At 39.5% G+C, this 25761-nt stretch overlaps 1 protein-coding gene across 4 annotated transcripts in view; it reads right to left on the bottom strand.

The window, feature by feature from the left end:
• The window catches only part of LOC137283163 (BAI1-associated protein 3-like), a 187157-nt gene that overhangs the window by 77926 nt on the left and 83470 nt on the right, over window positions 1-25761 (bottom strand). For all 4 annotated transcript variants that reach the window (XM_067814602.1, XM_067814604.1, XM_067814603.1 and 1 more), the window contains 4 exons: window positions 24820-24864; window positions 19440-19605; window positions 13697-13900; window positions 12034-12137 (listed from right to left, as the gene is read on the bottom strand). In XM_067814602.1, coding sequence (XP_067670703.1) covers window positions 12034-12137; window positions 13697-13900; window positions 19440-19605; window positions 24820-24864 — 519 coding nt within the window. The remainder of the gene's footprint in view (window positions 1-12033; window positions 12138-13696; window positions 13901-19439; window positions 19606-24819; window positions 24865-25761) is intronic.

Raw genomic sequence — 25761 nt, 5'->3', positions numbered from 1 at the left:
GCTGGCAATACATTTCCTGAGTTTTTCTTCCTGGTGCGAACACATGAGTTTGACATCAACCCTTTTCCCATGGTTTTGCCAAACAACGAACTGTTTGTGAATTTGTGGAAGCTTTTCTCAAATAAATGGTGCTGGCCAGATTACTCAAATGCGTGTTTATTCGGATGTAAGGTTCCATTCAAGGACTTTGATTCAACTTGAGCGCTCAGTGTATATTTGTGAGTTTCATGCCCAGTGACAGTACAGCCGCAGATTGCAACAGTGCACCACATACTTGGTCTTGCGCATCAAGTTGGGGACGAGCTTTTCCATGTTGGACAGCTTTATTTCAAAGAGCAGCTTGTGTTGATATTCCAACACACAGTCGCAGTTCACTGTCAACCGTTCGGGCGCCAGCGGATAACTGTTGTGCGATTCTTGCACTTCTCAGGGGTACTTCAAATAGACTTCAAGGATGTAGCCTTTGTTTGAATCTGGTGCAACGCTCATGACGTCGATCGTCTCAGGCAAGGAGGCCCATTTGAGTCCTCCGCTGGTGAGATACTGACTCATGACCCAGCCATGCACGTTGCTGGCGTCGAGAAAGAGGGTTGATTTGGATTGTTATATCTTCCATATATTTGTTCTTGGTTTTCGCTTATAATTTTGAGACCATGGAAATTCTACCTCGCGTGCCCTGTGCATGTTGTAATCCATCAGCAGCTTCACTTCCATGTCGACCTATTTTCAACAGGACCGAAACCCGAAGAGACCCGAAAAAGTGAAATACCACGTGTGATCCAAACCGTACCATGCCAGCTGAAATGGCACCATGGTTGACCATGGTCAACCACGGCTTACCACAATAAACCATGGTATTACCAGTAACCATGGTAGACCATGGTCATTGCCGTTTTGCCATGGCAGACCATGGTCATCCTAGACAAAACCATGGTAAAACATGGTGTTCTCGTTCAAAGCAGTGGTTGACCATGGTCATCTCATGAAAGTCCATGGTAGACCATGGTCATCACAGAAAAATTTCACATTTTAAACTGTGTTAAATACAAAATTTAAAAGGGGAAACCTGATGGTTTCATGACTGTGTTTCATTTATGAATAACAAATCTTGTAGGTCCTTGATCTTACATTTGTGTGCATTAAACAACTAAATTTAAACGCCTCAGCGAGTGTTAAAATGTAGTGTGATTTAATAAAAAAAAATACAACACGATGTCATAAAAATAATCATAAGCAGAACTTTTCACTGATTTTACTTACTAATAATTGCTGCAGAGATACACAAATAAAACAACTGACATCTTATACTCTTGAAAAGCAAAACAAAAATAACACTGTGTTCATCTGAAAATAAAATAAGCATGGTTTATTTCTCCCGTCCTCTTGGTAAAAGGTGTCCATCAAACTGTCTAAATCTTTTCTCTCTCTAATACTAGTTTTTGTGTGTGGGTGCCTTTTTCTTCTTGTTTTAAAATAAACACAACAAACATTGTACGACAGAAAAGCTAAACAATGCTCTGTCTAACATGAGTTGTCTCAGTAATACAGACAGTTCAAAGAAAAACTCACCTTTTGTTAATAGCTGCGTAACAAGTTGATACTGTAGAGGTTTTCTAATTGCCTTTGATATTGATATTTAATCCATAAAGTACAGACCCTGACGCAAATATATCCAAGAATACCCATGTAAGTCTAGAAAATATGGATTGTAGATTCCCTTAGCTTCTGCGAATGAAGAAAGTCTCAGCGCTCTATTTCATTATACTATTATACTATAGTATTTTTACTATAAACTTTTTTCAGTAAAATATGTTCATTTCAGAGACTAGTTGTTAGTCTATCCATAGAGTAAAACTTTGAAGTACGCTGTCAAATTCGTCTCATTTCATTGAATGTCTCCCGTGATTTTCTCGATCGCAAGTGAGCAGATACTTATAAGTACGTCTTTCGCAGTGTTTATGGTGAAGCAAAAACATAAAACAGTAAAAATCATAAATAATTCACTTGGTACTAAAAACAGAAAGAAATGTTGAAAAGTATTTTGATATCGATGTTTTTTTTCACAGCTTTCCAAACCCGTATGTCTATCAACCCGTCGAAACAAAAAATCAGTGCTCTCCATCTTTGAACACATTTCACTGTCACATTCTGTTCACCACGTTCAATACGACCATAAAGAAATTAAGTCAGTTTTGACAAACGAAATTAAATTTATGAGCGGGGGGATATGTGCATAAACTGTCCTTCCACAGATCGATCAAGGGACGTGTACACAGAATATCACTTTTTCGCAATTCCCCCCGTTGAAAATAATACAACATATATATTCATTAAAATTTCGATGTTTATAAATAAATACTGTAATTCTAGCCATTATTACATCTTGAGATTAGAAATTATCCACTGTTGTGAAGTAACGCGATCGCACGGTACATGGCTCCGACTTTCGCGGCAAACACGGACACGCCCTTCGTTCCTCCGTAATCTATTGCGACTTCATGAGTGCTAACCATACAGCTTATTTATTACATATGCAGTTACGATTATATTCCTGGCCGTAGTAGATCAATGTGTATAAATCTATGAAAACGTGTTGGCTTTAATTTTTTTTCTTAAAAAATATATTTCCACTTGTAACTCGCACCATTCCGGGACAAGCCGAATGAAGACGATCTCTTCGCGGCCATTGATGCCATTGTTGCTAGTGGTATGTGTCACGTGTGAGCGTGCAAAGCGAGCGAGAGGCGGCAAACACAACTTTTGCCGACAGACAACGATCTAAGCGAAGAATACCCATACGTATTAGCGATTCAAGGATTTGGAGGATAATCCAATGTTGGATATGTGAAGAAGGAATAGACTAGATTTATTGCCAATGGATACATCTCAAGTTGATTTCCAATGGAGAAGAGCACAAGCGGTAAGTAAACAACAGCAACATTGAAATCGTTTTGAGTGCCGCGATATTTAAATTGTTTGAGTGTCTTAAGGTTCGTATACGAACATAGGTAAAGGGGTAAGCAACACTCTTTGATTAGAATGATCTAAGACAATGTAACAATAACATATATAGCAATGTATGAAGTGTTTATGTCGTACATTCTCAGTGAATATCTCTCAAACGGAGTGAGTAATGTGTGATGAACCTTAATTTGAGCTTTTATGTAATATGTTCCACTCATTTATGTTACGACACGATCAGTATCTAATGGTACTTACAAAACCGTTATGACTTAAAAAGTGTGTGGCACAAGGTGTCAAAGTTCATGGTGCCTGTAAGGTCAGCCTGAAAAATTCCGTTTGTTCTTCTTAGATTACACACACAATAAAATACACTCAAATGATCATAAAAGGGAGGTAATTGCTATAGGTAAGTTTAAGGACATTCCATTTTCTTTCTATCGTATTTGTATACAGCTTTGTAATAACTGTTGTTTGTAGACCAATACTGAATGTGTCAGTACATTTTGCCATTCATTTAACGTGGGAATAGGTTCAAATACTTTGAGATACGTTTTTATCAATATTATGATAGTGCTGATTATTATAAGAATAAGAAGCAACATTTCAGAATATTATATTTAGTTCTGAATGCAGACAAGTGATTTGGAAGCCAGTTTTGTGTTTTAACTTCTATTGCATGTTTTGCTACTGATATACACTCTTTACATTAAAAGAAAGTGATTCAAAGTCATCAATGTATAGAAATGTTTTTAAATAACATGATTTAGTATAATACTCAGGTGAAAAATTATCTGAAATATGGGAAAATACTTTACATTTTTGAGCAGTTATGAATATACAATTAAACAACACAATTTCAGTATTTGCTTAAGAACCTTTGAAATGGGGAAACACTGTTATTAAATGTTGTTTGTGTGTTTTTCAGATTTCCACTGGACAGTTCTGAAGAAATGGTACTAATGTTGAAACACTGAAGATTAAGTTATATTCCAGAGCCATTTGCTCTTCAAACTGAAGACTTAGATTCGATTCCTCTCCTGGGTGCAGTGTGTGTAGCCCCTTTCTGGTGTCCGTCGCTGTGCTATTGCTGGAGCATTGCTAAAAGTGGAGTAAAACTAAACTCAGTCTGAGGCTGAGTCACTCACTCATGCACCATCCCTGAAGCAATGTGGGTATCTTCTGTGATATCCCCACAGCTCTTCCTGAAGGTTCTTCCAACTTGTGTGTATCCTGTCTCCTCTGAGAGAAATTGTGATGCCCCCTTGTACAACTTTCAGGTAGATGATTTGGGGCACTCGTGTAAATTCTCTGTTGGTCATGACTCTATTATGTCTACTTTTAAATCATTTAGTCTAATGGGATTACACTTTCTGAAATTGTATATTACTGCATGAAATGTTGTTCCGAAAGAGTTCATTTTCCTGTATACAGACTGAAGGACATCCCATTTCTGTTTTCAAATAATAAATAGTAATGTCTTCTGAAAAAAGACGAACATGTCCACATGTCATTTGTCCTCAGCAGTGTAACTGGATTAATTATTCCAGTTTCCTTTAGACTTGTACTAGCTGCACAGGATATCCCACAATCCCAGTGAACTTTCCAACAGCTATCGTCAAATAATGATAGTAATAAACTTTGTCTTCATAATTTAAACAGTTTGTTTTCAGTGCATGGGTCTGTTTTATGTCAATTCTTCAATATTTGATATTCTAATTGATTTCTATGCCATGGTGTTTGTGCTATATCAATTTTCTAAGTAGATTGTGGTGTGTCATGGTTGGTTTTCAACATAGTCTCAATAGCCAAATGTTATTCTGATGGTAAACTATTGTGCAATCTAACGAACATGGTGTACTTACTATGGTCTCATTTTTTTCGGTAGTAATCCATGGCAAACCATGGTACACCATGCAATGGTAGACCATGGTTTTATTTTACCATGGTAAACTGTGGTGCCATTTACCGCCACCATAGTCTTTTGTTACCAATGTAGACCATGACTTACCATGGTCTAATTTTGCCATGGTTTACATGGTTTATGTGACCATGGTAAACTGTGGTGCCATTTACCGGATGTGGTAAGCCATGCTAGACCATGGAAACCATGGGATTTTGAGCTGGGATTTTGAGCTGGGATTTTGAGCACTTTTTCTTGAATGTCTTGAACATGTCGGGTAACAGTGGCCCAGTGTCTTGCAGGCCAGTTTGTTAATCACGTACGTGTAATCATCTGGAGTGATGAACGAGTCAGTCAAGATCATCAGCTTTGAAAGGGGTGGATCTTGGGTCTCGTTGACCTTGGACCAGTCATTCATGTACTTGAGACTTGGTCGCCTCATCAGTGTATCGCTCAGTTATGATGAAGGGCTCGGTGCCCTTGACCAAAGCGTCAAGTGATGACTAGATAAACTGAGCGCTGTCAAAGAGTTTCAGACCGTTCAAGGAGTATGTATTTTTCCATGTTGTTGGGGATGCATCATCATCAGTTATTTTGCCGTTGACCTTCATGATGGCCTGCATGAACAGGTGGGAATGGTACCCGCGAAAGTTGTGAATCATGATCTTGATGGTGCTGGGATCGATTGTGAGCTTCAGGTTGCACTCAGGTTGCATGTCACCGGCACCTCTCTAACTTGCCAGTGACGTGGCAATGATCTCTCATGACATCTCCATAGAAGGGTTGGTCACACATGTGGCAGATCTTGGCCATCTTGTGAGCTTATCTTCCGATGTCATGTGCATGGGAGTGGGATCCGACAACTCTTCCATGATTTTTCTCTCTTCACATTGTAAGTACATTAGAATCATTTCAGCTGCGTTGGGACCTTGGTAGATGACAGGACCATTCGTTCGTCCATTGCATTGGACGACTGTGTTACTGAACCTGCAGGCTTCATGTTCCTGTGTTTTTGCGTGAAATTTTCGTCCAGGAATGTAGCTGCGGGGTGGACGTTTTTCACGTGGACCTCGAAGTCAGCAAAGACGATGATGTAAGGCACGATGCTTGTGGTTTGACAGATTTCAAGACATTGTCGTTTTCAGTGGGCATGTCGATTCGGCAGGCTGGTCGGCCAACGCCTTGGCATTTCTCCAGGTGCGATTCCACCAGGTTGGCTCGCGAGAAGCTGTGTATGATTCCAGCACCGTTCACAAAAGTGTTTCTTCCCAGAGTATTTCAACTGGTCATACAACAATCTGCTGAAATCCATGCGTAGTGATATTTGATACCTCACTGAATCAGGAATAAATTGATCGTCTTGCGTCTGCGTTTCTTGTCGAGGGAGCTGATCCCTCATGCATGATCGTCAAGTTCCCTTCGTGCCCAAACACATTGATAGCGATGTGATTGTTCTGTTTATTGATTTTGATGATCTGGGAGATAGGCATGGGTTCGATTATGCCATCTCAGATGGAATTGCCACCCTTATACAATCGTTGCCTTTGTTTTTGACGTTGATTTTGTCTTGCTAGTTCTTGTAGTAAGGTGGCAGATCCAGGTACGAGCTTCCTTTGACAGGTTCATACTTGGCTACATCCTGGCCCAGCTGAAATAAGCATGAAAAAACCATGGTATACCATGGTATACCATGGTAGACCATGGTTCACAGACCATGGTTTCCATGGTCTAGCACGGCTTACCACATCCGGTAAATGGCACCACAGTTTACCATGGTAAAATAAGACCATGGTCTACCATGGTCAACCATGGCAGAATTAGACCATGGTAAGCCATGGTCTACCATGGTAGCAAGACCATGGTGGCGGTAAATGGCACCACAGTTTACCATGGTAAAATAAGACCATGGTCTACCATGGTCAACCATGGCAGGATTAGACCATGGTAAGCCATGGTCTACCATGGTAGCATGACCATGGTGGCGGTAAATGGCACCACAGTTTACCATGGTGAAATAAAACCGTGGTCTACCATGGTAAAAAGTGACTATGGTGTACCATGGTAAACCATGGTAAAAGAAAAACCATGGTAAACCAGAATAAAATAAGACCATGGTGGACCATGGTCATCCATGGCAAAAAAAGACCATGGTTAACCATGGTCTACCATGGTAACAAAACATCATGGTGGTAGTAAATGGCACCACAGTTTACCATGGTTAAGTAAAACCATGGTCTACCATTGCAGAAAGAGACCATGGTGTACCATGGTTTGCCATGGTAAAAGGAGACCATGGTGTACCATTTATTACTACTGAAAAAAATGAGACCATAGTAAGTACAGCATGTTCGTTAGATTGCACAACAGTTTACCATCAGAATAACCTTTGGCTATTGAGACCATGTTGAAAACCAACCATATCACACCACAACCTACATAGAAAATTGATATAGCACAAACACCATGGCATAGAAATCAATTAGAATATCAAATATTAAAGAATTAACATAAAAAAGACCCATGCACTGAAAACAAACTGTTTACATTACGAAGACAAAGTTTATTACGAACATTGCCTCAGATTTAAATGAAAGACAATTTGACGATAGCTGTTGGAAAGCTCACAGGGATTGTGGGATATCCTGTGCAGCTAGAATTATAAATCCAGTTACACTGCTGAGGAAAAATGGTATGTGGACATGTTCATCTTTTTTCAGAAGACATTATTATTTATTATTTTAAAACAGAAATGGGATGTCCTTCAGTCTGTATCCAGGAAAATGAACTCTTTCGGAACAACATTTCATGCAGTAATATACAATTTCAGAAATCCCATTAGACTATTTGATTTAAAAGTAGACACAATGAGAGTCACGATCAACACAGAATTTACAGGCGTGCCCCAAATCATCTACCTGGAAGTTGTACAGGGGGCATCACAATTTCTCTCAGACGAGACAGGATTATACACACATGTTGGAAGAACCTTCACGAAGAGCTGTGGGGACATCACAGAAGATACCCACATTGCTTCAGGGATAGTGCGTGAGTGAGTGACTGACTGAGTTTAGTTTTGCTCCACTTTTAGCAATGCTCCAGCAATAGCACGGCGACAGACACCAGAAAGGGGCTACACACACTGTACCCAGGAGAGGAATCGAATCTAAGTCTTCAGTTTGAAGAGCAAATGGCTCTGGAACATAACTTAATCTTCAGTGTTTCAACATTAGTACCATTTCTTCAGAACTGTCCAGTGGAAATCTGAAAAACACACAAACAACATTTAATAACAGTGTTTCCCCATTTCAAAGGTTCTTAAGCAAATATTGAAATTGTGTTGTTTAATTGTATATTTATAACTGCTGAAAAAATGTTAAGTATTTTCCCATACTTCGGATATTTTTTCACCTGAGTATTATACTAAATCATGTTATTTAAAAACATTTCTATACATTAATGACTTTGAATCACTTTCTTTTAATGTGAAGAGTGTATATCGGTAGCAAAACATGCAATAGAAGTCAAAACACAAAACTGGCTTCCAAATCACTTGTCTACATTCATAACCAAATACAATATTCTGAAATGATGCATAAAATTTCATAATACTTATAATAATCAGCACTATCATAATATTGATAAAAACGTATCTCAAAGTATTTGAACCTATTTCCACGTTAAATGAATGGCAAAATGTACTGACACATTCAGTATTGGTTTACAAACAGCAGTTATCACAAAGCTGAATACAAATTTATACGATAGAAAGAAAATGGAATGTCCATAAACGTGCCTATAGCAATTACCTCCCTTTTATGATCATTTGAGTGTATTTTATTGTGTGTGTAATCTGAGAACAAACGGAATTTTTCAGGCTGACCTTACAGGCACCGTGAACTTTGACACCTTGTGCTACACAATTTTTTAAGTCATAACGGTTTTTAAAGTACCGTTAGATACTGATCGTCTCTTAACATAAATGAACGGAACATATTACATAAAACCTCAAATTAACGTTCATCACACATTATTCCTTCCGTTTGAGAGATATTCACTGGGAATGTACGACATAAACACTTCATACATTGCTATATATGTTATTGTTACATTGTCTTACGTCATTCTAATCAAAGAGTGTTGCTTACCCCTTTACCTATGTTCGTATGCGAACCTTAAGGTACTCAAAACAATTTAAATATCGGGGCACTCAAAACGATTTCAATATTGCTGTTTACTTACCGCTCGTGCTCATCTCCATTGGAAATCAACCTGAGACGTATCCATCGGCATAAATCTAGTCTATTCCTTCTTCACATATCCAACATTGGATTATCCTCCAAATCCGTGAATCGCTAATACGTTAGGTTATTCTTCGCTTAGATCGTTGTCTGTTGGCAAAAGTTGTGTTTGGCGCCTCTCGCTCGCTTTGCGCGCTCACACAGGTCTACGTGACACATAGCACTAGCAGCAATGGCATCGTGCCGCGAAGAGATCGTCCCCATTCGGCTTGTCCCGGAATGGTGCGAGTTTGAAGTGGAAACGTATTTTTTAAGAAAAAAATTAAAGCCAACACGTTTTCATAGATATATACACATAGATCTACTACGACCAGGAACATAATCGTAACTGCATATGTAATAAATAAGCTGTACGGTTAGCGCTCATGAAGTCGCAATAGATTACGGAAGAACGAAGGGCGTGGCCGTGTTTGGCGCGAAAATCGGAGCCATGTACCGCGCGTTCGTGTTACTTCACAACAGTGGATAATTTCTAATCTTACGATGTAATAATGGCTAGAATTACAGTATTTCGGCATAAACATCGAAATTTGAATAAATATTTATGTCGTATTATTTTCAACGGTGGGAATTGCGAAAACTTGATGTTCTGTGTGCACACGTCCCTTGACCGATTTGATCGATCTGTGGAAGGACAGTTTATGTACATATCCCCGCCCATAAATTTAATTTCATTAGTCAAAATTGACCTAATTTCTTAATGGTCGTATTTGCACGTGGTGAACAGAATGTGACAGTGAAATGTGTTCAAAAGTGGAGAGCACTGATTTTTTTTTCAACGGGTAGATCGACGTACGTGTTTGGAAAGCTGTAAAAAAACATCGATATCAAAATTCTTTTCAACATTTCTTTCTGTTTATAGTACCAAGTGAATTGTTTGTTGTTTTTACTGTTTTATGTTTTTGCTTCACCATAAACAATGCGAAAGACGTACTTATAAGTATCTGCTCACTTGCGATCGAGAAAATCACGGGAGAAATTCAATGAAAAGAGACGAATTTGACAGCGTACTTCAAAGTTTTACTTTATGGATGACTAACAACTAGTCTCTGAAATGAACATATTTTACTTAAAAAAGTTCATATTGAAAATACTATAGTATAATACTATAATAATATAATGAAATAGAGCGCTGAGACTTTCTTCATTCGCAGAAGCTAAGGGAATCTACAATCTGAGAACAAACTGAATCTTTCCTTACAGGCACCGTGAACTTTGACACCTTGCGCTACACAATTTTTTAAGTTATAACGGTTTTTAACGGACTTTCTTCATTTGCAGCCTGAAGTTAAGGGAATCTACAATCCATATTTTCTAGACTTACATGGGTATTCTTGGATATATTTGCGTCAGGGTCTGTACTGTATGGATTAAATATCACTATTCAGGGCAATTAGAAAACCTCTACAGTATCAACTAGTTGCGTAGCTATTAACAAAAGGTGAGTTTTTCTTTGAACTGTCTATATTGCTGAGACATTGTTTAGCTTTTCTGACGTACAATGTTTGTTGTGTTTATTTTAAAACAAGAAGAAAAAGGCACCCACACACAAAAACTAGTATTAGAGAGAGACGAGATTTACACAGTTTAATGGACAACTTTAACAAAGGGATCGGGAGAAATAAACCATGTCTATTATATTTTCAGATGAACACAGGGTTATTTTTGTTTTGCTTTTCCAGAGTATAAGACGTCAGTTGTTTGTTTGTGTATCTCTGCAGCAAATATTAGTAAAATCAGTGAATAGTTCCGCTTATGATTATTTTTATGACATCGTGTTCTATTTTTTTTTATTAAATCACACTACATTTTAACACTCACTGAGGTGTTAAGATTTAGTTGTTTAATGCACACAAATGTAAGAACAAGGACCTACAAGATTTGTTATTCATAAATGAAACACAGAGTCATGAAACCATCAGGTTTCCCCTTTTAAATTTTTTATTTATCACAGTTTAAAATGTAAAACCTTTCTGTGATGACCATGGTCTACCATGGACTTTCATGAGATGACCATGGTCAACCACTGCTTTGAACGAGAACACCATGTTTTACCATGGTTTTGTCTAGGATGACCATGGTCTGCCATGGCAAAAGGACAATGACCATGGTCTACCATGGTTTCTGGTGATCATGAGTTGTGATGACCATGGTCTACCATGGTAAAATGGAAGAGACCATGGTCTACCATGGTTACTGGTGACCATGGTCTATAATGACCATGGTCTGCCATGATGACCATGTTAGACCATGGTCTACCATGGTCTAGAAATGTTGGTGACCACGGTTTAGCACGGTAAACCATGGTAATACCATGGTTTACTGTGGTAAGCCGTGGTTGACCATGGTCAACCATGGTGCCATTTCAGCTGGGCTGAGTAGACCATGTCGAACCCATGTGCGAACCGAGCCCATGTGCGTGTAGCGTTCGAACGTTTCTTGTATTTTTGAGAACGAGGTGTCTATGCGCGCTTCAACGGACTCGGGTTGAGTTGCAACTTCTTCACTGCCTCTGAAGTAAGATTGGGCGTACATAGTGGTGCTGTCTGCCTGATCTTTGTCTGGTAACATTTCCAAATTTGAAAGCTTCACAGATTGTTCAGTTCCTTGCTGACTTTGGTGGTGATCTGGTGTTTGAGGTACATGACTTAGGTATTTTTGTTGAGGCCCATCCTCCATCCTCCCAGATGCTTACCTACAGCATGTCTGGCCGACATGAAATCCAGTTCCAGTGGCTTGTGTTCCTCAAGTGAGAGTGAGGGGGTAGGTGTGGGTGAGGGTGAGGCTTTAGGTAGGAGAGTAAGAGGGGAAGAAGGGGTGACAGGAGGGATTCAGGGACCTGGCAATAGATTAGGGTTGCACAGAACTCACCAAACAGCTTGCTGCACCTCTGTGACATCTCCTTGTATGGCATGCTGATGGAGGATAGTGAGAGCTGCCTGGGGTAAGTCTCCTGACCACTTGAAGGAAGGATCCTGGTAAATATAACATAAACAAAATGGGGATAACGGTGTGTGGCTTGAACAGTAATACATCATATTAATCCCTCGCGATGGTTACGTTAATGATAAATACAGTACAATTCTTAATGTCATCATGACAATGATTTTTACAACTATGTCATTTTCCAAAATGAAACAGTGCAGTGATTCCTTCACCATGTGTACCAGCTGATTAATTACTTCATGACGCTGTGTTGAGAGTAAAGCCTCCAAATAAGGTATTCTTTGCGAAATATAACAGGGCTGGGACAGGTACTCAGGTACTCAATCCGGGTCAGGTACAGCTGGAATTGAGTGCTATATCAAGGATTCAAGTACCCGAAAAGGGAAATAACTGTGTAATGACAAGGACAGATAGCAACTTGTCTTTTCCTCATCCTAAATAATGTATATGTAACTATGACCATAAGGTCAAAAGTGTGACATGTGTAAACCACAGTATGACACGTGTAAACCAGTTAGATGATGATTTGTGCCACACTGAGACTATTAATCTCAATTAACATGATTATGTGCGCTTTTGTTTTGATCAAAGTACACATTGATGAGAAAGACAGAAAGTGTTAAGGGTCTGTTCTTATTGCTTGTTCTCATCATCAAATCAATAAACACTTGAACAGGGTGGTACTTACGACAGTATTCAGGTAAATATCTAGCACAGTATTTATTGTAAAGAGGACATATTCATGTAATATGGAATTCCTCTAGTTAAGTCGCACAGGAACTTCAGTATGTAGTTTCATAGCTTATGGAGTATCTATAGGAATTAATATTCAAATCATGTACGTTACCACAAATTTTGTCAAATATCTCCGTAAATCTTGAACTGTAATTTATCTGCGCATGAGCAGTGTGTAGTAAAGTAACACGAGGGAGGAAAAGTTCTGTTTTTTAACGAGGAATGTACACATTGGTGTTACTCTTTATATTGGTTAAACGAATGTAAATAAATAGGTAGAGATCAATTCTAATGTCTCATTGCTATCTTTTCAAATTTTCAACAATAATCTCTCTCAAATCATGACTGAATATTCAGAAAGCTGACAGAACTTATTGAATTTTTTACATTTCCAGGTACTCGATTTTGATTCGGGTAAGTACATGCGGGTGCTTGATTCCATTTTTTCCTACCTGTCCCAGCCCTACAATATAAAAGACATGCTTGCATGTCTTCAAAGCAGAGAGGACATATAATGGAAAAAGAATATGTGTAACAAATAACAAAATGAATGACTGAAAATTACATTAATATATGTAACCCATGTTACAGATTGTAATTCTGTAAAATCACATCCGTATGAAGCGTTCCTGAAAAACTAGAGTCAAGTGTAATCTGGCAGTTCAAAAAAACCTACAGCTTCAGAAGCGAGCAAAACTATACACTAGCACACAGGTGAAATGGCCAAGACTAATAAAATAGATTCAACATTCCAAAACCACACAAGTAACCAAATAAACTTAAGTGTCCTTTAATTCAAATATTATAACTCTTTTACAGAAAACTGTAAAACCCAAATGTTCTGAACACTTACATTAAATTTTCTGACTTCATGTTCAATAAATATACACATGAGATCTTCATGTTGTTTGACATCTGTCCAGTTGTCATCCTCGGGGATACCACGGTCTTCACGTGTAGCCAACTTCAGTTTCAAGTGGATCTCCCCTTGTATGTTGGACTTGGAGGATCTACCTTGTAATTGATACCACTGGTCCAGCCCAACTGATGGAATGTTCTGTAACACACATACACACACAGCTTTAAGATGACAATCTGTAGCTGCTACTACTTGTAACACACATACAGACACACAGCTTTAAGATGACAATCTGTAGCTGCTACTACTTGTAACACACATACACACACAGCTTTAAGATGACAATCTGTAGTTGCTACACCTTGTAACATACATGCACACACAGCTTTAAGATGACAATCTGTAGCTGCTACTCCTTGTAACACACATGCACACACAGCTTTAAGATGACAATCTGTAGTTGCTACTACTTGTAACACACATACACACACAGCTTTAAGATGACAATCTGTAGCTGCTACTACTTGTAACACACATACACACACAGCTTTAAGATGACAATCTGTAGCTGCTACACACAGCTTTAAGATGACAATCTGTAGCTGCTACTACTTGTAACACACATGCACACACAGCTTTAAGATGACAATCTGTAGCTGCTACTCCATGTAACACACATGCACACACAGCTTTAAGATGACAATCTGTAGCTGCTACTACTTGTAACACACATACACACACAGCTTTAAGATGACAATCTGTAGCTGCTACTACTTGTAACACACATGCACACACAGCTTTAAGATGACAATCTGTAGCTGCTACTACTTGTAACACACATACACACACAGCTTTAAGATGACAATCTGTAGCTGCTACTACTTGTAACACACATACACACACAGCTTTAAGATGACAATCTGTAGCTGCTACTCCTTGTAACACACATGCACACACAGCTTTAAGATGACAATCTGTAGCTGCTACTCCTTGTAACACACATGCACACACAGCTTTAAGATGACAATCTGTAGCTGCTACTACTTGTAACACACATACACACACAGCTTTAAGATGACAATCTGTAGCTGCTACTACTTGTAACACACATACACACACAGCTTTAAGATGACAATCTGTAGCTGCTACTCCTTGTAACACACATGCACACACAGCTTTAAGATGACAATCTGTAGCTGCTACTACTTGTAACACACATACACACACAGCTTTAAGATGACAATCTGTAGCTGCTACTCCTTGTAACACACATGCACACACAGCTTTAAGATGACAATCTGTAGCTGCTACTACTTGTAACACACATACACACACAGCTTTAAGATGACAATCTGTAGCTGCTACTCCTTGTAACACACATAGCTTTAAGATGACAATCTGTAGCTGCTACTACTTGTAACACACATACACACACAGCTTTAAGATGACAATCTGTAGCTGCTACTACTTGTAACACACATACACACACAGCTTTAAGATGACAATCTGTAGCTGCTACTCCTTGTAACACACATGCACACACAGCTTTAAGATGACAATCTGTAGCTGCTACTCCTTGTAACACACATGCACACACAGCTTTAAGATGACAATCTGTAGCTGCTACTCCTTGTAACACACATGCACACACAGCTTTAAGATGACAATCTGTAGCTGCTACTACTTGTAACACACATACACACACAGCTTTAAGATGACAATCTGTAGCTGCTACTACTTGTAACACACATACAGACACACAGCTTTAAGATGACAATCTGTAGCTGCTACTACTTGTAACACACATACACACACAGCTTTAAGATGACAATCTGTAGTTGCTACACCTTGTAACACACATGCACACACAGCTTTAAGATGACAATCTGTAGCTGCTACTCCTTGTAACACACATGCACACACAGCTTTAAGATGACAATCTGTAGCTGCTACTACTTGTAACACACATACACACACAGCTTTAAGATGACAATCTGTAGCTGCTACTACTTGTAACACACATACACACACAGCTTTAAGATGACAATCTGTAGCTGCTACTCCTTGTAACACACATGCACACACAGCTTTAAGATGACAATCTGTAGCTGCTACTCCTTGTAACACACATGCACACACAGCTTTAAGATGACAATCTGTAGCTGCTACTCCTTGTAACACACATGCACACACAGCTTTAAGATGACAATCTGTAGCTGCTACTCCTTGTAACACACATGCACACACAGCTTTAAGATGACAATCTGTAGCTGCTACTCCTTGTAACACACATGCACACACAGCTTTAAGATGACAATCTGTAGCTGCTACTCCTTGTAACACACATGCACACATCTACAAACGCAGACATGCCCACACCTACAAAAGGGATAAACTAAGCATTGAAGTACAAAACCATAACATGACTTGTAACCAGAACAGCAGGAAAAGGAAAATTACATGGAAATTTTAAAACTTTAGCTTCTGATTTTTTTAAATATCATTAAGCAGTGCAGATCTGGATACATCCCCGTAAACTGTACTTAACCCATTCAACGTGGTAGGCAGGAAAACTGTCCAAGATGTCACGTCACAAGTCATCAGACACCGAAAGCCAGTTCACCAACTGGGAAATAATCTCATCAGAATGATACATAATTTTAGTAAGCTACCTAACATACAATTTATTCATTAAATCTATCACTTTTCACAATGTCTTAAAACGCTTACTACATTTCATGTGACCACATATCTTCAATAGACTTAGCATTGTAAATAACATTCTGCTACTAAAGAAGATGATTCTCGGACACATGCTTCGTCAGTGGTTCCACATCAAACTTCCCCAAGACCAAAATAATGATGTTTTGTGGAAATAATCAAACAAATTTGATAAACAGAAAAATACAATCAACAACAGGACTGATAAAAGTTGTCAAACGCACATTACAATATTTTATGTGCAATCGTGTAAGTTAGAGACATCTTGGCTTTCGTCCCATTGAACTGCTCAGACACAATGTTAACTCATTAAGCCCGAGAGCCACTTCACTACTCAACACCTGGAACCCTGTGCTGATTGCCTGGCTGGCTGTGGCAAGACTAATTAAGGCTGTTCACGCCTTACATCCCTGGCAGCTTCAGGGATTACAGGAAACTGTCTCATCATACGACCAAGTCCTGATTGTTTAATTGTTTAATTCCGTTGTAAACGTATATGTTGAAAGAAAGCAGGAGTGAATACATGTCATATATGTAACGTTTTATGTAATTTTATTACACTTTCTCTTGTAGACTTTTGGTGGCGGGTGTATTTTCTTAATGCATGTTTGTATTCTTTGTATGTAAGACATACTTAACCAAATTGTCCCTCTCATATTATTGCGTGAGGTTAAATTGTTCAAAACATCTATGTCAATGGCAGTGAAGAAGAATTTACGCACATGCCTAATAATCTTCTATGAAAGAAGCGATTTTGCTGATACGTTGCCAGTATATACTGAATATTTTAAGGTAAGTACTAATCAGCTAATGTGTGACTTACATGGAACAGATTCACAGTTTATCACTTTGGTTCATCTAGATTTAACGCAGAAAATATACGTTATCAAACGAACATACATGTATGCATATTGTATAATGCTATTCCTTACACATACATAAGACAAAGGGTCATGGGATGGGCGTCATCAAAGTTCCTGAATAGGACGTTTTGTATCTCAACTGTTCAATATAGTGGCTGATTTGTTATCTATGACCAATTGTATCATGAGATACCTGTCACAGAGGAAATGACAGGTGATGGGGCGTGGGCTATACTTCTGAAGAGCACGTTCGGTCACTAGACAGCTTGGATACAGATTGACTATTGGTTTGATCGTTGGCCAATTGATAAGCTGGATTTCGGTTTTATCAACTCTAGCTATCATGAAAAACTTTGTGTATCGTGAACATACATAATCGAAAGGATGCCTGAAATGTACATGTAGGACTAACAAGCACTTTGACGAGTTTATTCTTCTTTAAAGCGCCCAAAGCGCTACAATCCGATTAGTTTTACCCTGGATAACCCAATCCAACCATAGAGTAGAGATAGTATTTGCATATGCATTTTTTGCACACTACTTGTACATCAAACATAATGGCTTGTTGAACATTTCAATATAATCTGCACATTGTTACGAATAAATATCACAATTCAAGTACATGTATTATAGAATTAAAAAAAGTTACACGATACTGATTTATTGTGATGTGTACACTTGCAGTTGAATCTCCCCAAATATTTATGAAGATGGGCATACTTATATTTGTTTTGAAAGCAAACGAATTTCAGAAGATTGACAATGGATTCCACAAAACAGGTTGTCAACTGACATAACAGCACAGTACTTTGTTTTTTTACACTTGTCATGGGACAAAACTGTACCTGGACATGCATTCTGCTGTTATTTTGAGGTTCAAAGAGGTGTTCAAATATCTCATTAGTGTTGTCTGACTGAATGATTATATGCATCAATTCCGTAACTGATATATTATCTTCCTTTTATTGACAATGAATCTGATACACATTACACTGGATAAGATAATTACAGAGATCAAATACAAACGTTTCTTACACAATGCTTATGTAAAGTGCATTGAAAAATCACATTTCAAATCAACATGAAACAACAACATCTCATAATCCCCTTTCTCTCAGACATGTGTTCATTTGCCTGTATAAGCCCCAGACATTGCAAGCAATTGTTATCAAAACACATTAATAATTCTTCTAATTAACACAGAAAGTAACCTCTCTCGTAGGAAAAGCTGATCTTTGATCATTACTGCTAAATTGCTTGAAATAATAGGTACAATATGAATTTAAAATTTAAAACCCCAAATACGTGGCTCTCGCTGAATGGGAGGTACTTTTTATTACCCCCAGTATGCGGCTCTTGCTGTGAGAAGCTAATTAATTTGCCCCACATACGCGTCTCTCGGCCTTAATGAGTTAAGTCATAAAATATATGCATCAAGCATTATTGTCAGAACCCCCTGCCCTACCTACATCCACTAAGTTCCATAATTAATGTACAGGTGGTAATATTCAGGATATCATAATTTTACCCCTAACTTTCATGTAATGTCACAGTTTTTCTTTATGGGGGAGGGTATCTAGCCACTGCTGAAATGTGTGACTGGCTGCCCCATGTCACATTGTATGGCGTTACCAAGCCCAAAGCCACTGATATCGGGAAATAGATGACCATACATATTATTTCAGAATTTTTTCCATGATAATTTTCTGATTATGTAAAAATTAAAACATAAAGGAAAAAGATAAGGGGACATTATGACATGTTACACATGGAAACACACATGTTGTGCTTCCTTCAAGGTCAATCTGGACATAAATATGTAATATTGTATTTACATTAAATATTGATTTACTTAACAAATTGTATTTCCTCGATCAAATCCAAACTCATGCTGACAAGTATAATTTTCATGAATTCTCAGTTGCGAATTTATTGCTGTCAGTATAAGATCAAAGCAACTTTCATATTTTAAAACAGTAGCATTAGACCTTACAAATAGTGTATGACATGTAGCAAATCAGCTTTACATGTTGATATTTTCCTGGATAAACACAGACTTCATCTTTGACATCAGAGAGTTTGGGAACTTGGTGTCAAGGCAGTAAAAGCCTCTGGTTGACGTGTTGGAAGACCTAATTGTCTTACAAACTTACATCGAGTCCGATATCCACACAGCCCAGGAAATCATCAATGCTGCTGTCATTTTTGGTACGGGCTGACTGAGCAATCTGTTTGAAGAAACGACCAAGTCCCTTAAGACCTGACACTTCATTTAACCTCTTGGCAGCATCGATGACAGAGAACTCTTCATCATGATCCCTGTCAAAAACATAATCAACATTACAGCATCAGCAACGCCTATAACGCATCACCAAGACAATCAACATCACCAACATATCAGGGCTAGATACAAGATGCGTATCTGCATAAAATATGAATGGATAATTCTGATGTATGCCAAAAAAGTCAAATCAATGCAAGAAAAATACACATAACTTTCTCAGCAGCTAATACACCTTGTACTGGATTAACTAAACAGAGGGGTACAATATGTGGGGTATACCTCTTGCTGAACTGACCAGAAAGGGGGTTACAATATGTGGGATATAAACCCTGGGGTGTGGGGGGGCAGGGGAGGGCAAAAAAAACCTCACTTGTAAATTAAAATTTTCCCAATTATAGATACTGATAAAAAAGTGAAATGTTGGTATGGCAGAAATGGGGGCCTCACAACGTCACATTGCAAGAGTCTTCAACAGCAGCCAAGCAACCAGCATGAACTTGAACTGCTACCAACAGACAGGCCTGACATAAGACCGTTACGAGGTCAGCTAAAGACCACCACCTCTGGACTGTGCAATACACCTGTGGAACAGACTCCTCACGGCAACGTCAATTGCAATGATGGCCTTGGAACATCCATCAGCAGACAAATCATAGTAGAACAACTCTGTATGGTTGACATCAGAGCTCGCAGTCACTTCCATGGAACGGCGTTGACGTATCAACACTGTCAATGCAAGTTACACTGGGCTCGAACTCCACGTTGGTGGCAGTGACGGGATTGGGAGTGAGTTCTGTCTACAAAAGAGTGTCAGTTCAACATGTTCAAAGAGTTCATGTTCATGTTCGTGAGCGACTGGTACCCAACTGTGTGCAACCTCCACCAGCAAATAGACAGCACCTCAAACAATTTCTCTTGGATCTGTTATACAGACTTCCTGTGGATGACTTATGTCATCCATGAATAGAGGTGTTTTAGCAATTATCAATTCAGGGGGGTCATCATACACACTACTGAAGGTTTGGACAGTTCCATAATGTGAATGATTTGTGACTAGGTAACCTGTCATTCTGACCCAACGTCTCCTGTGCTTCAAGTGAGCAGATTACTATCAACTGAGCAGATTACTATCAACTGGAATTTGATGATTCTGTTTCAAGTTTGGGAAATGGTAAAATTTTGTATAATAAACAATATATATCTGTCATATATGACATGGTGTCTTCTTTATGGGCCACAACATCAGGTGATAAGTTTGTTTTACCCTTTGTTTATCCATAACGTAATTAACTACAAAAGGGGTTAAAATATGGGAGTTATCTTGTACAGGATTGAAAGGGGGTACAATATGCGGAATGTATCTCATACTGGATTAACCACAATTGAGGTACAGTTTGTAGAATATTGTGGCTTTTAACACTTCACAGTCAGTATAATGCAGATTACTACTGCAGTATCAACAAACATACACATGTTCAACCAGAGGGAACAACTCACCATTAACTACATCCAAATCTGGGTTACAGAAAGTGCCACTAAAACTGGAGATGAGCTTCACAGAGCTACAGGTGTTAGACTGAGTGAACAGATGATTTGAAATTGGCTTTGTAGATGAAACCTGACTTGGTTGACACATTATTGTATGCCAGTTGCTTATGATGTTGACTGTTGATCACTGAATTGTCTTGTCTTGACTGATTATCTACCGACTCCTGTAATATAGCTGGAACATTTTTGAGTGCATCAATAAACAACCAACCTTGAGCTTCCTCTTGATGGGGAATGGTGTGATATACAATGCTGCAGTCCAGTTGGCGGCCAATACGGTGGCCAGTCGAATAACAAAATCAATGTTCATAGGACAAAGTAAACCTTAATCACACATTCTCAGCTAGACTGTTAAACAATACATCTCCTTGAAAATATCAAATAACATTAGCTGACATCTCTCTATTGAATATCTTCTTGCTTTTAATTGTATATCATTTCCAATGAGATGGAAAGGATGAGTGAGAGCAATATTCCAGCTATCTGGCAGAGGTAAATGATTGAATCTGGACCAGACAGTCCATTGAGCGACAGCATTCGCATTGATCTGTGCAATTGGGAACCGATGATAAGTGTCAACCAAGTCAGCGAGTCTGACCACCTAATCCCATTAGTTGCCTCTTACGATATACATAGTCGCCTTTTGTGGCAAGCATGAGTTGCTGAAGACCTATTCTACTCCAAATCTTCATGGGTCTGAGATTGCATCAGGAAAGCTTTATGTATTTCTAGTAGGGCATCATCAACCTTAACAGGACAGTCAGTTAGTGTCTTCAGGGAGATATATTTGGAGTGCCTGTCAGTTAGTTACTCTTCGTGGAGAGATATTTAGAATGCTGGTCAGTCAGTATTTTCATGGAGAGATATATGGAATGCCTGTCATTTATTGTCTTCAGAGAGAGACATTTGGAATGCCTGTCAGTTACTATCTTCAGAGAGATATTTGGAATGCCTGTTCGTTAGTGTCTTCGTTAGTGTCTTCAGAGAGAGATATTTGGAATGCCTGTCAGTTAGTGTCTTCAGAGAGAGACATTTGGAATGCCTGTCAGTTAGTGTCTTCAGAGAGAGATATTTGGAGTGCCTGTCAGTAAGTGTCTTTAGACAGAGATATTTGGAGTGCCTGTCAGTGTCTACAAAGAGAGATATTTGGAGTGCCTGTCAGTGTCTTCGGAGAGAGATATTTGGAGTGCCTGTCAGTTAGTGCATTCCGAGAGAGATGTTTGGAATGCCTGTTAGTTAGTGTCTTCAGAGAGATACTTGGAATGACTGTCAGTTAGTGTCCTCAGAGAAATATGTGGAATGCCTGTCAGTGCCTTCAGAAATGACCAGATCTCAAATGCTGTCATTTTATTTCATACTTTTGTAAACTTTATTGTCAAACTGGAACTGTCAAGAGCTCCACAATGACAAACATTCATCAGGTGTGAATTGTATGTGACATATTGTATTTGAATAAACCCTCGAAACCTGGAAACCAAACACTTGTAATGTGATCAACTGGAAGCCTGCACATGATATGGCTGATTTGACCTTCAGCTAGAAACAAACAAGGACAGTGTTGAAGAAAACCACACCACTATGTAGCCACTTGCAGCAGATTACTCAATTCAAATAATGAAAGTAGAAACACAAAGTATCAATCTTTAAACAACCAGGATGAGCACATTACATCTATTTTTTTTCAATAGGCATCATTAGTGAGTTTGTGTTTGTTCCCATGCATTCAGTAAATCAATGTTTGCATCCTACAGTCCTGTCCAGTAAATACAGTATAAGATCTCGCTAATGATGACATGCTCCCATTGCGATGGATTGTACTGTGCAATAAGGATAACTCACAAATACTTCTCATTTAAACACAGAGGGTACTGTGAAACAAAGCTTAGACTGATAACAAATAATTCTCACTTACACACAGAGGGTACTGTGCAATAAGGATAATTCATAACAAATACTTGTCACTTAAACACAGAAGGTACTGTGGCATAGAGATAACCGATAACAAATACTTCTCAGTTAAACACAGATGGTACTGTGATACAAGGAAAACCCGTAACAAACACTCACTCAAACACACAGGGTACTGTGGAATAAGGGTAGTTGATAACAAATACTTCTCAGTTAAACACAGATGTCACAAACTTCTACATTGAAGACCTTGGATCCAAAGATGCTCTGGTCTCCACCCTGTCTTCATTCATCTTACCCTAGAGCCTTCAACCACCCACTAACACACCACTGAGTAGCCTCCAACCACCCACTAACACACCACTGAGTAGCCTCCAACCACCCCTAACACACCACTGAGTAGCCTCCAACCACCCCTAACACACCACTGAGTAGCCTCCAACCACCCCTAACACACCACTGAGTAGCCTCCAACCACCCCCTAACACACCACTGAGTAGCCTCCAACCACCCACTAACACACATATGACTGAGTAGCCTCCAACCACCCCTAACACACCACTGAGTAGTCTCCAACCACTCCTAACACACCACTGAGTAGCCTCCAACCACCCACTAACACACCACTGAGTAGCCTCCAACCACCCACTAACACACCACTGAGTAGCCTCCAACCACCCCTAACACACCACTGAGTAGCCTCCAACCACCCCTAACACACCTATTGTGATGGTGGCGATGTTCATCCCAAGCAACTCACCCAGGAGTAGCCTCCAACCACCCCTAACACACCTATTGTGGTGATGGCGGCGATGTTCACCCCAAGCAAATCACCCTGAAGTAGCCTCCAAGCACCCCTATCACACCACTGAGTAGCCTCCAAGCACCCCTAACACACCACTGAGTAGCCTCCAACCACCCACTGACACACCACTGAGTAGCCTCCAACCACCCCTAACACACCACTGAGTAGCCTCCAACCACCCCTAACACACCACTGAGTAGCCTCCAACCACCCACTAACACACCACTGAGTAGCCTCCAAGCACCCCTAACACACCTATTGTGGTGATAGCAGCGATGTTCAGCCCAAGCAACTCACCCAGGAAAAGCCTCCAACCACCCCTAACATATCTATTGTGGTGATGGCAGCGATGTTCAGCCCAAGCAACTCACCCAGGAGAAGCCTCCAACCACCCCTAACACATCTATTGTGGTGATGGCGGCGATGTTCAGCCCAAGCAACTCACCCAGGAGTAGCCTCCAACCACCCCTAACACACCTATTGTGGTGATGGCGGCGATGTTCACCCCAAGCAAATCACCCTGAAGTAGCCTCCAAGCACCCCTATCACACCACTGAGTAGCCTCCAAGCACCCCTAACACACCACTGAGTAGCCTCCAACCACCCACTGACACACCACTGAGTAGCCTCCAACCACCCCTAACACACCTATTGTGGTGATGGCGGCGATGTTCAGCCCAAGCAACTCACCCAGGAGAAGCCTCCAACCACCCGTAACACATCTATTGTGGTGATGGCGGCGATGTTCAGCCCAAGCAACTCACCCAGGAGTAGCCTCCAACCACCCAATAACACACCTATTGTGGTGATGGCGGCGATGTTCAGCCCAAGCAACTCACCCAGGAGAAGCCTCCAACCACCCCTAACACATCTATTGTGGTGATGGCGGCGATGTTCAGCCCAAGCAACTCACCCAGGAGTAGCCTCCAACCACCCACTAACACACCTATTGTGGTGATGGCGGCGATGTTCAGCCCAAGCAACTCACCAGATGTCCAGATGGAACCGGTCAGTGTGGACACAATCCAAGTCACTGTTAAGGAAAATTGAAAATGTTTATCAGCTTTCAAATTCACATTGATAGCAACATCTAACACTAACAGATAAACAAACAGCTGTCTTCTGACACTTAAAGATACTTACTTCTGATACTGTCAAACATACCTATGAGGGCAGTTGAAAAGTTTGTAAGCTGAAATATGCTTTTGATGTCCAATGCTTGAAAAGGTTCCATTTAATTTTGAAGGAATCATTAGGAAAGTCATATAAAAAATTTCACATGTGTGGGTAATGTGGTTAATGAGATATTAATCAACACAACACATTTTAGCACAATATTTCTGAAAAGATTACAAAAGAAGAAAAATGATCTTTCATTTTGTACCTCTGGGACAATGGTATACCCACAGGTAATAAAGTTTACAAAAATAAAACATGAAAGTAGCTGCATTTGCATCATTTTCTTTGATGACACAACGGCATTTAGACAGTTTTCAAATGTAACCATGCAATATTTGGGCCCCACTTTCTTCAAGGTCAGAATTTCAGGACCAAAATTTAAGGCTTTTTCAAGGCTTTTTCGGGGCAAAAGTAAGGTCAAAAGACAAGAAGTTACATAAGACATCTTCTGAGATGTGCCAAGTCTGTAGCCTTCCGAACACCCATAAAAGAATATATTAGGAAAGTAACTTCATAATTTTAAAACAAAGTTGTAAAAACAGTTGTAAGCAATCTATTTTACAAATTCCAGGCTTTTTCAAGATTTTACAAACCCTTAGTAAAGTGCAGATTCTAGTACTCTGAGTTGGTTAAGTCCCATCTAGGATTCGAATCCACTCCCTCAGTTTGATGCACCATATCGTCACCACACAAGGTCAGCTGCCTAACCCATTTTTGCCACTGGACAAACAGTCCAACTGGTAGTCTAGAC

Source organism: Haliotis asinina, chromosome 5 (assembly GCF_037392515.1).
Source record: "Haliotis asinina isolate JCU_RB_2024 chromosome 5, JCU_Hal_asi_v2, whole genome shotgun sequence".
Taxonomy (NCBI): Eukaryota; Metazoa; Mollusca; class Gastropoda; order Lepetellida; family Haliotidae; genus Haliotis; species Haliotis asinina.
The sequence above is the reverse complement of the archived record's forward strand: the minus strand, read 5'-3'. Positions and strand labels throughout refer to the sequence as shown.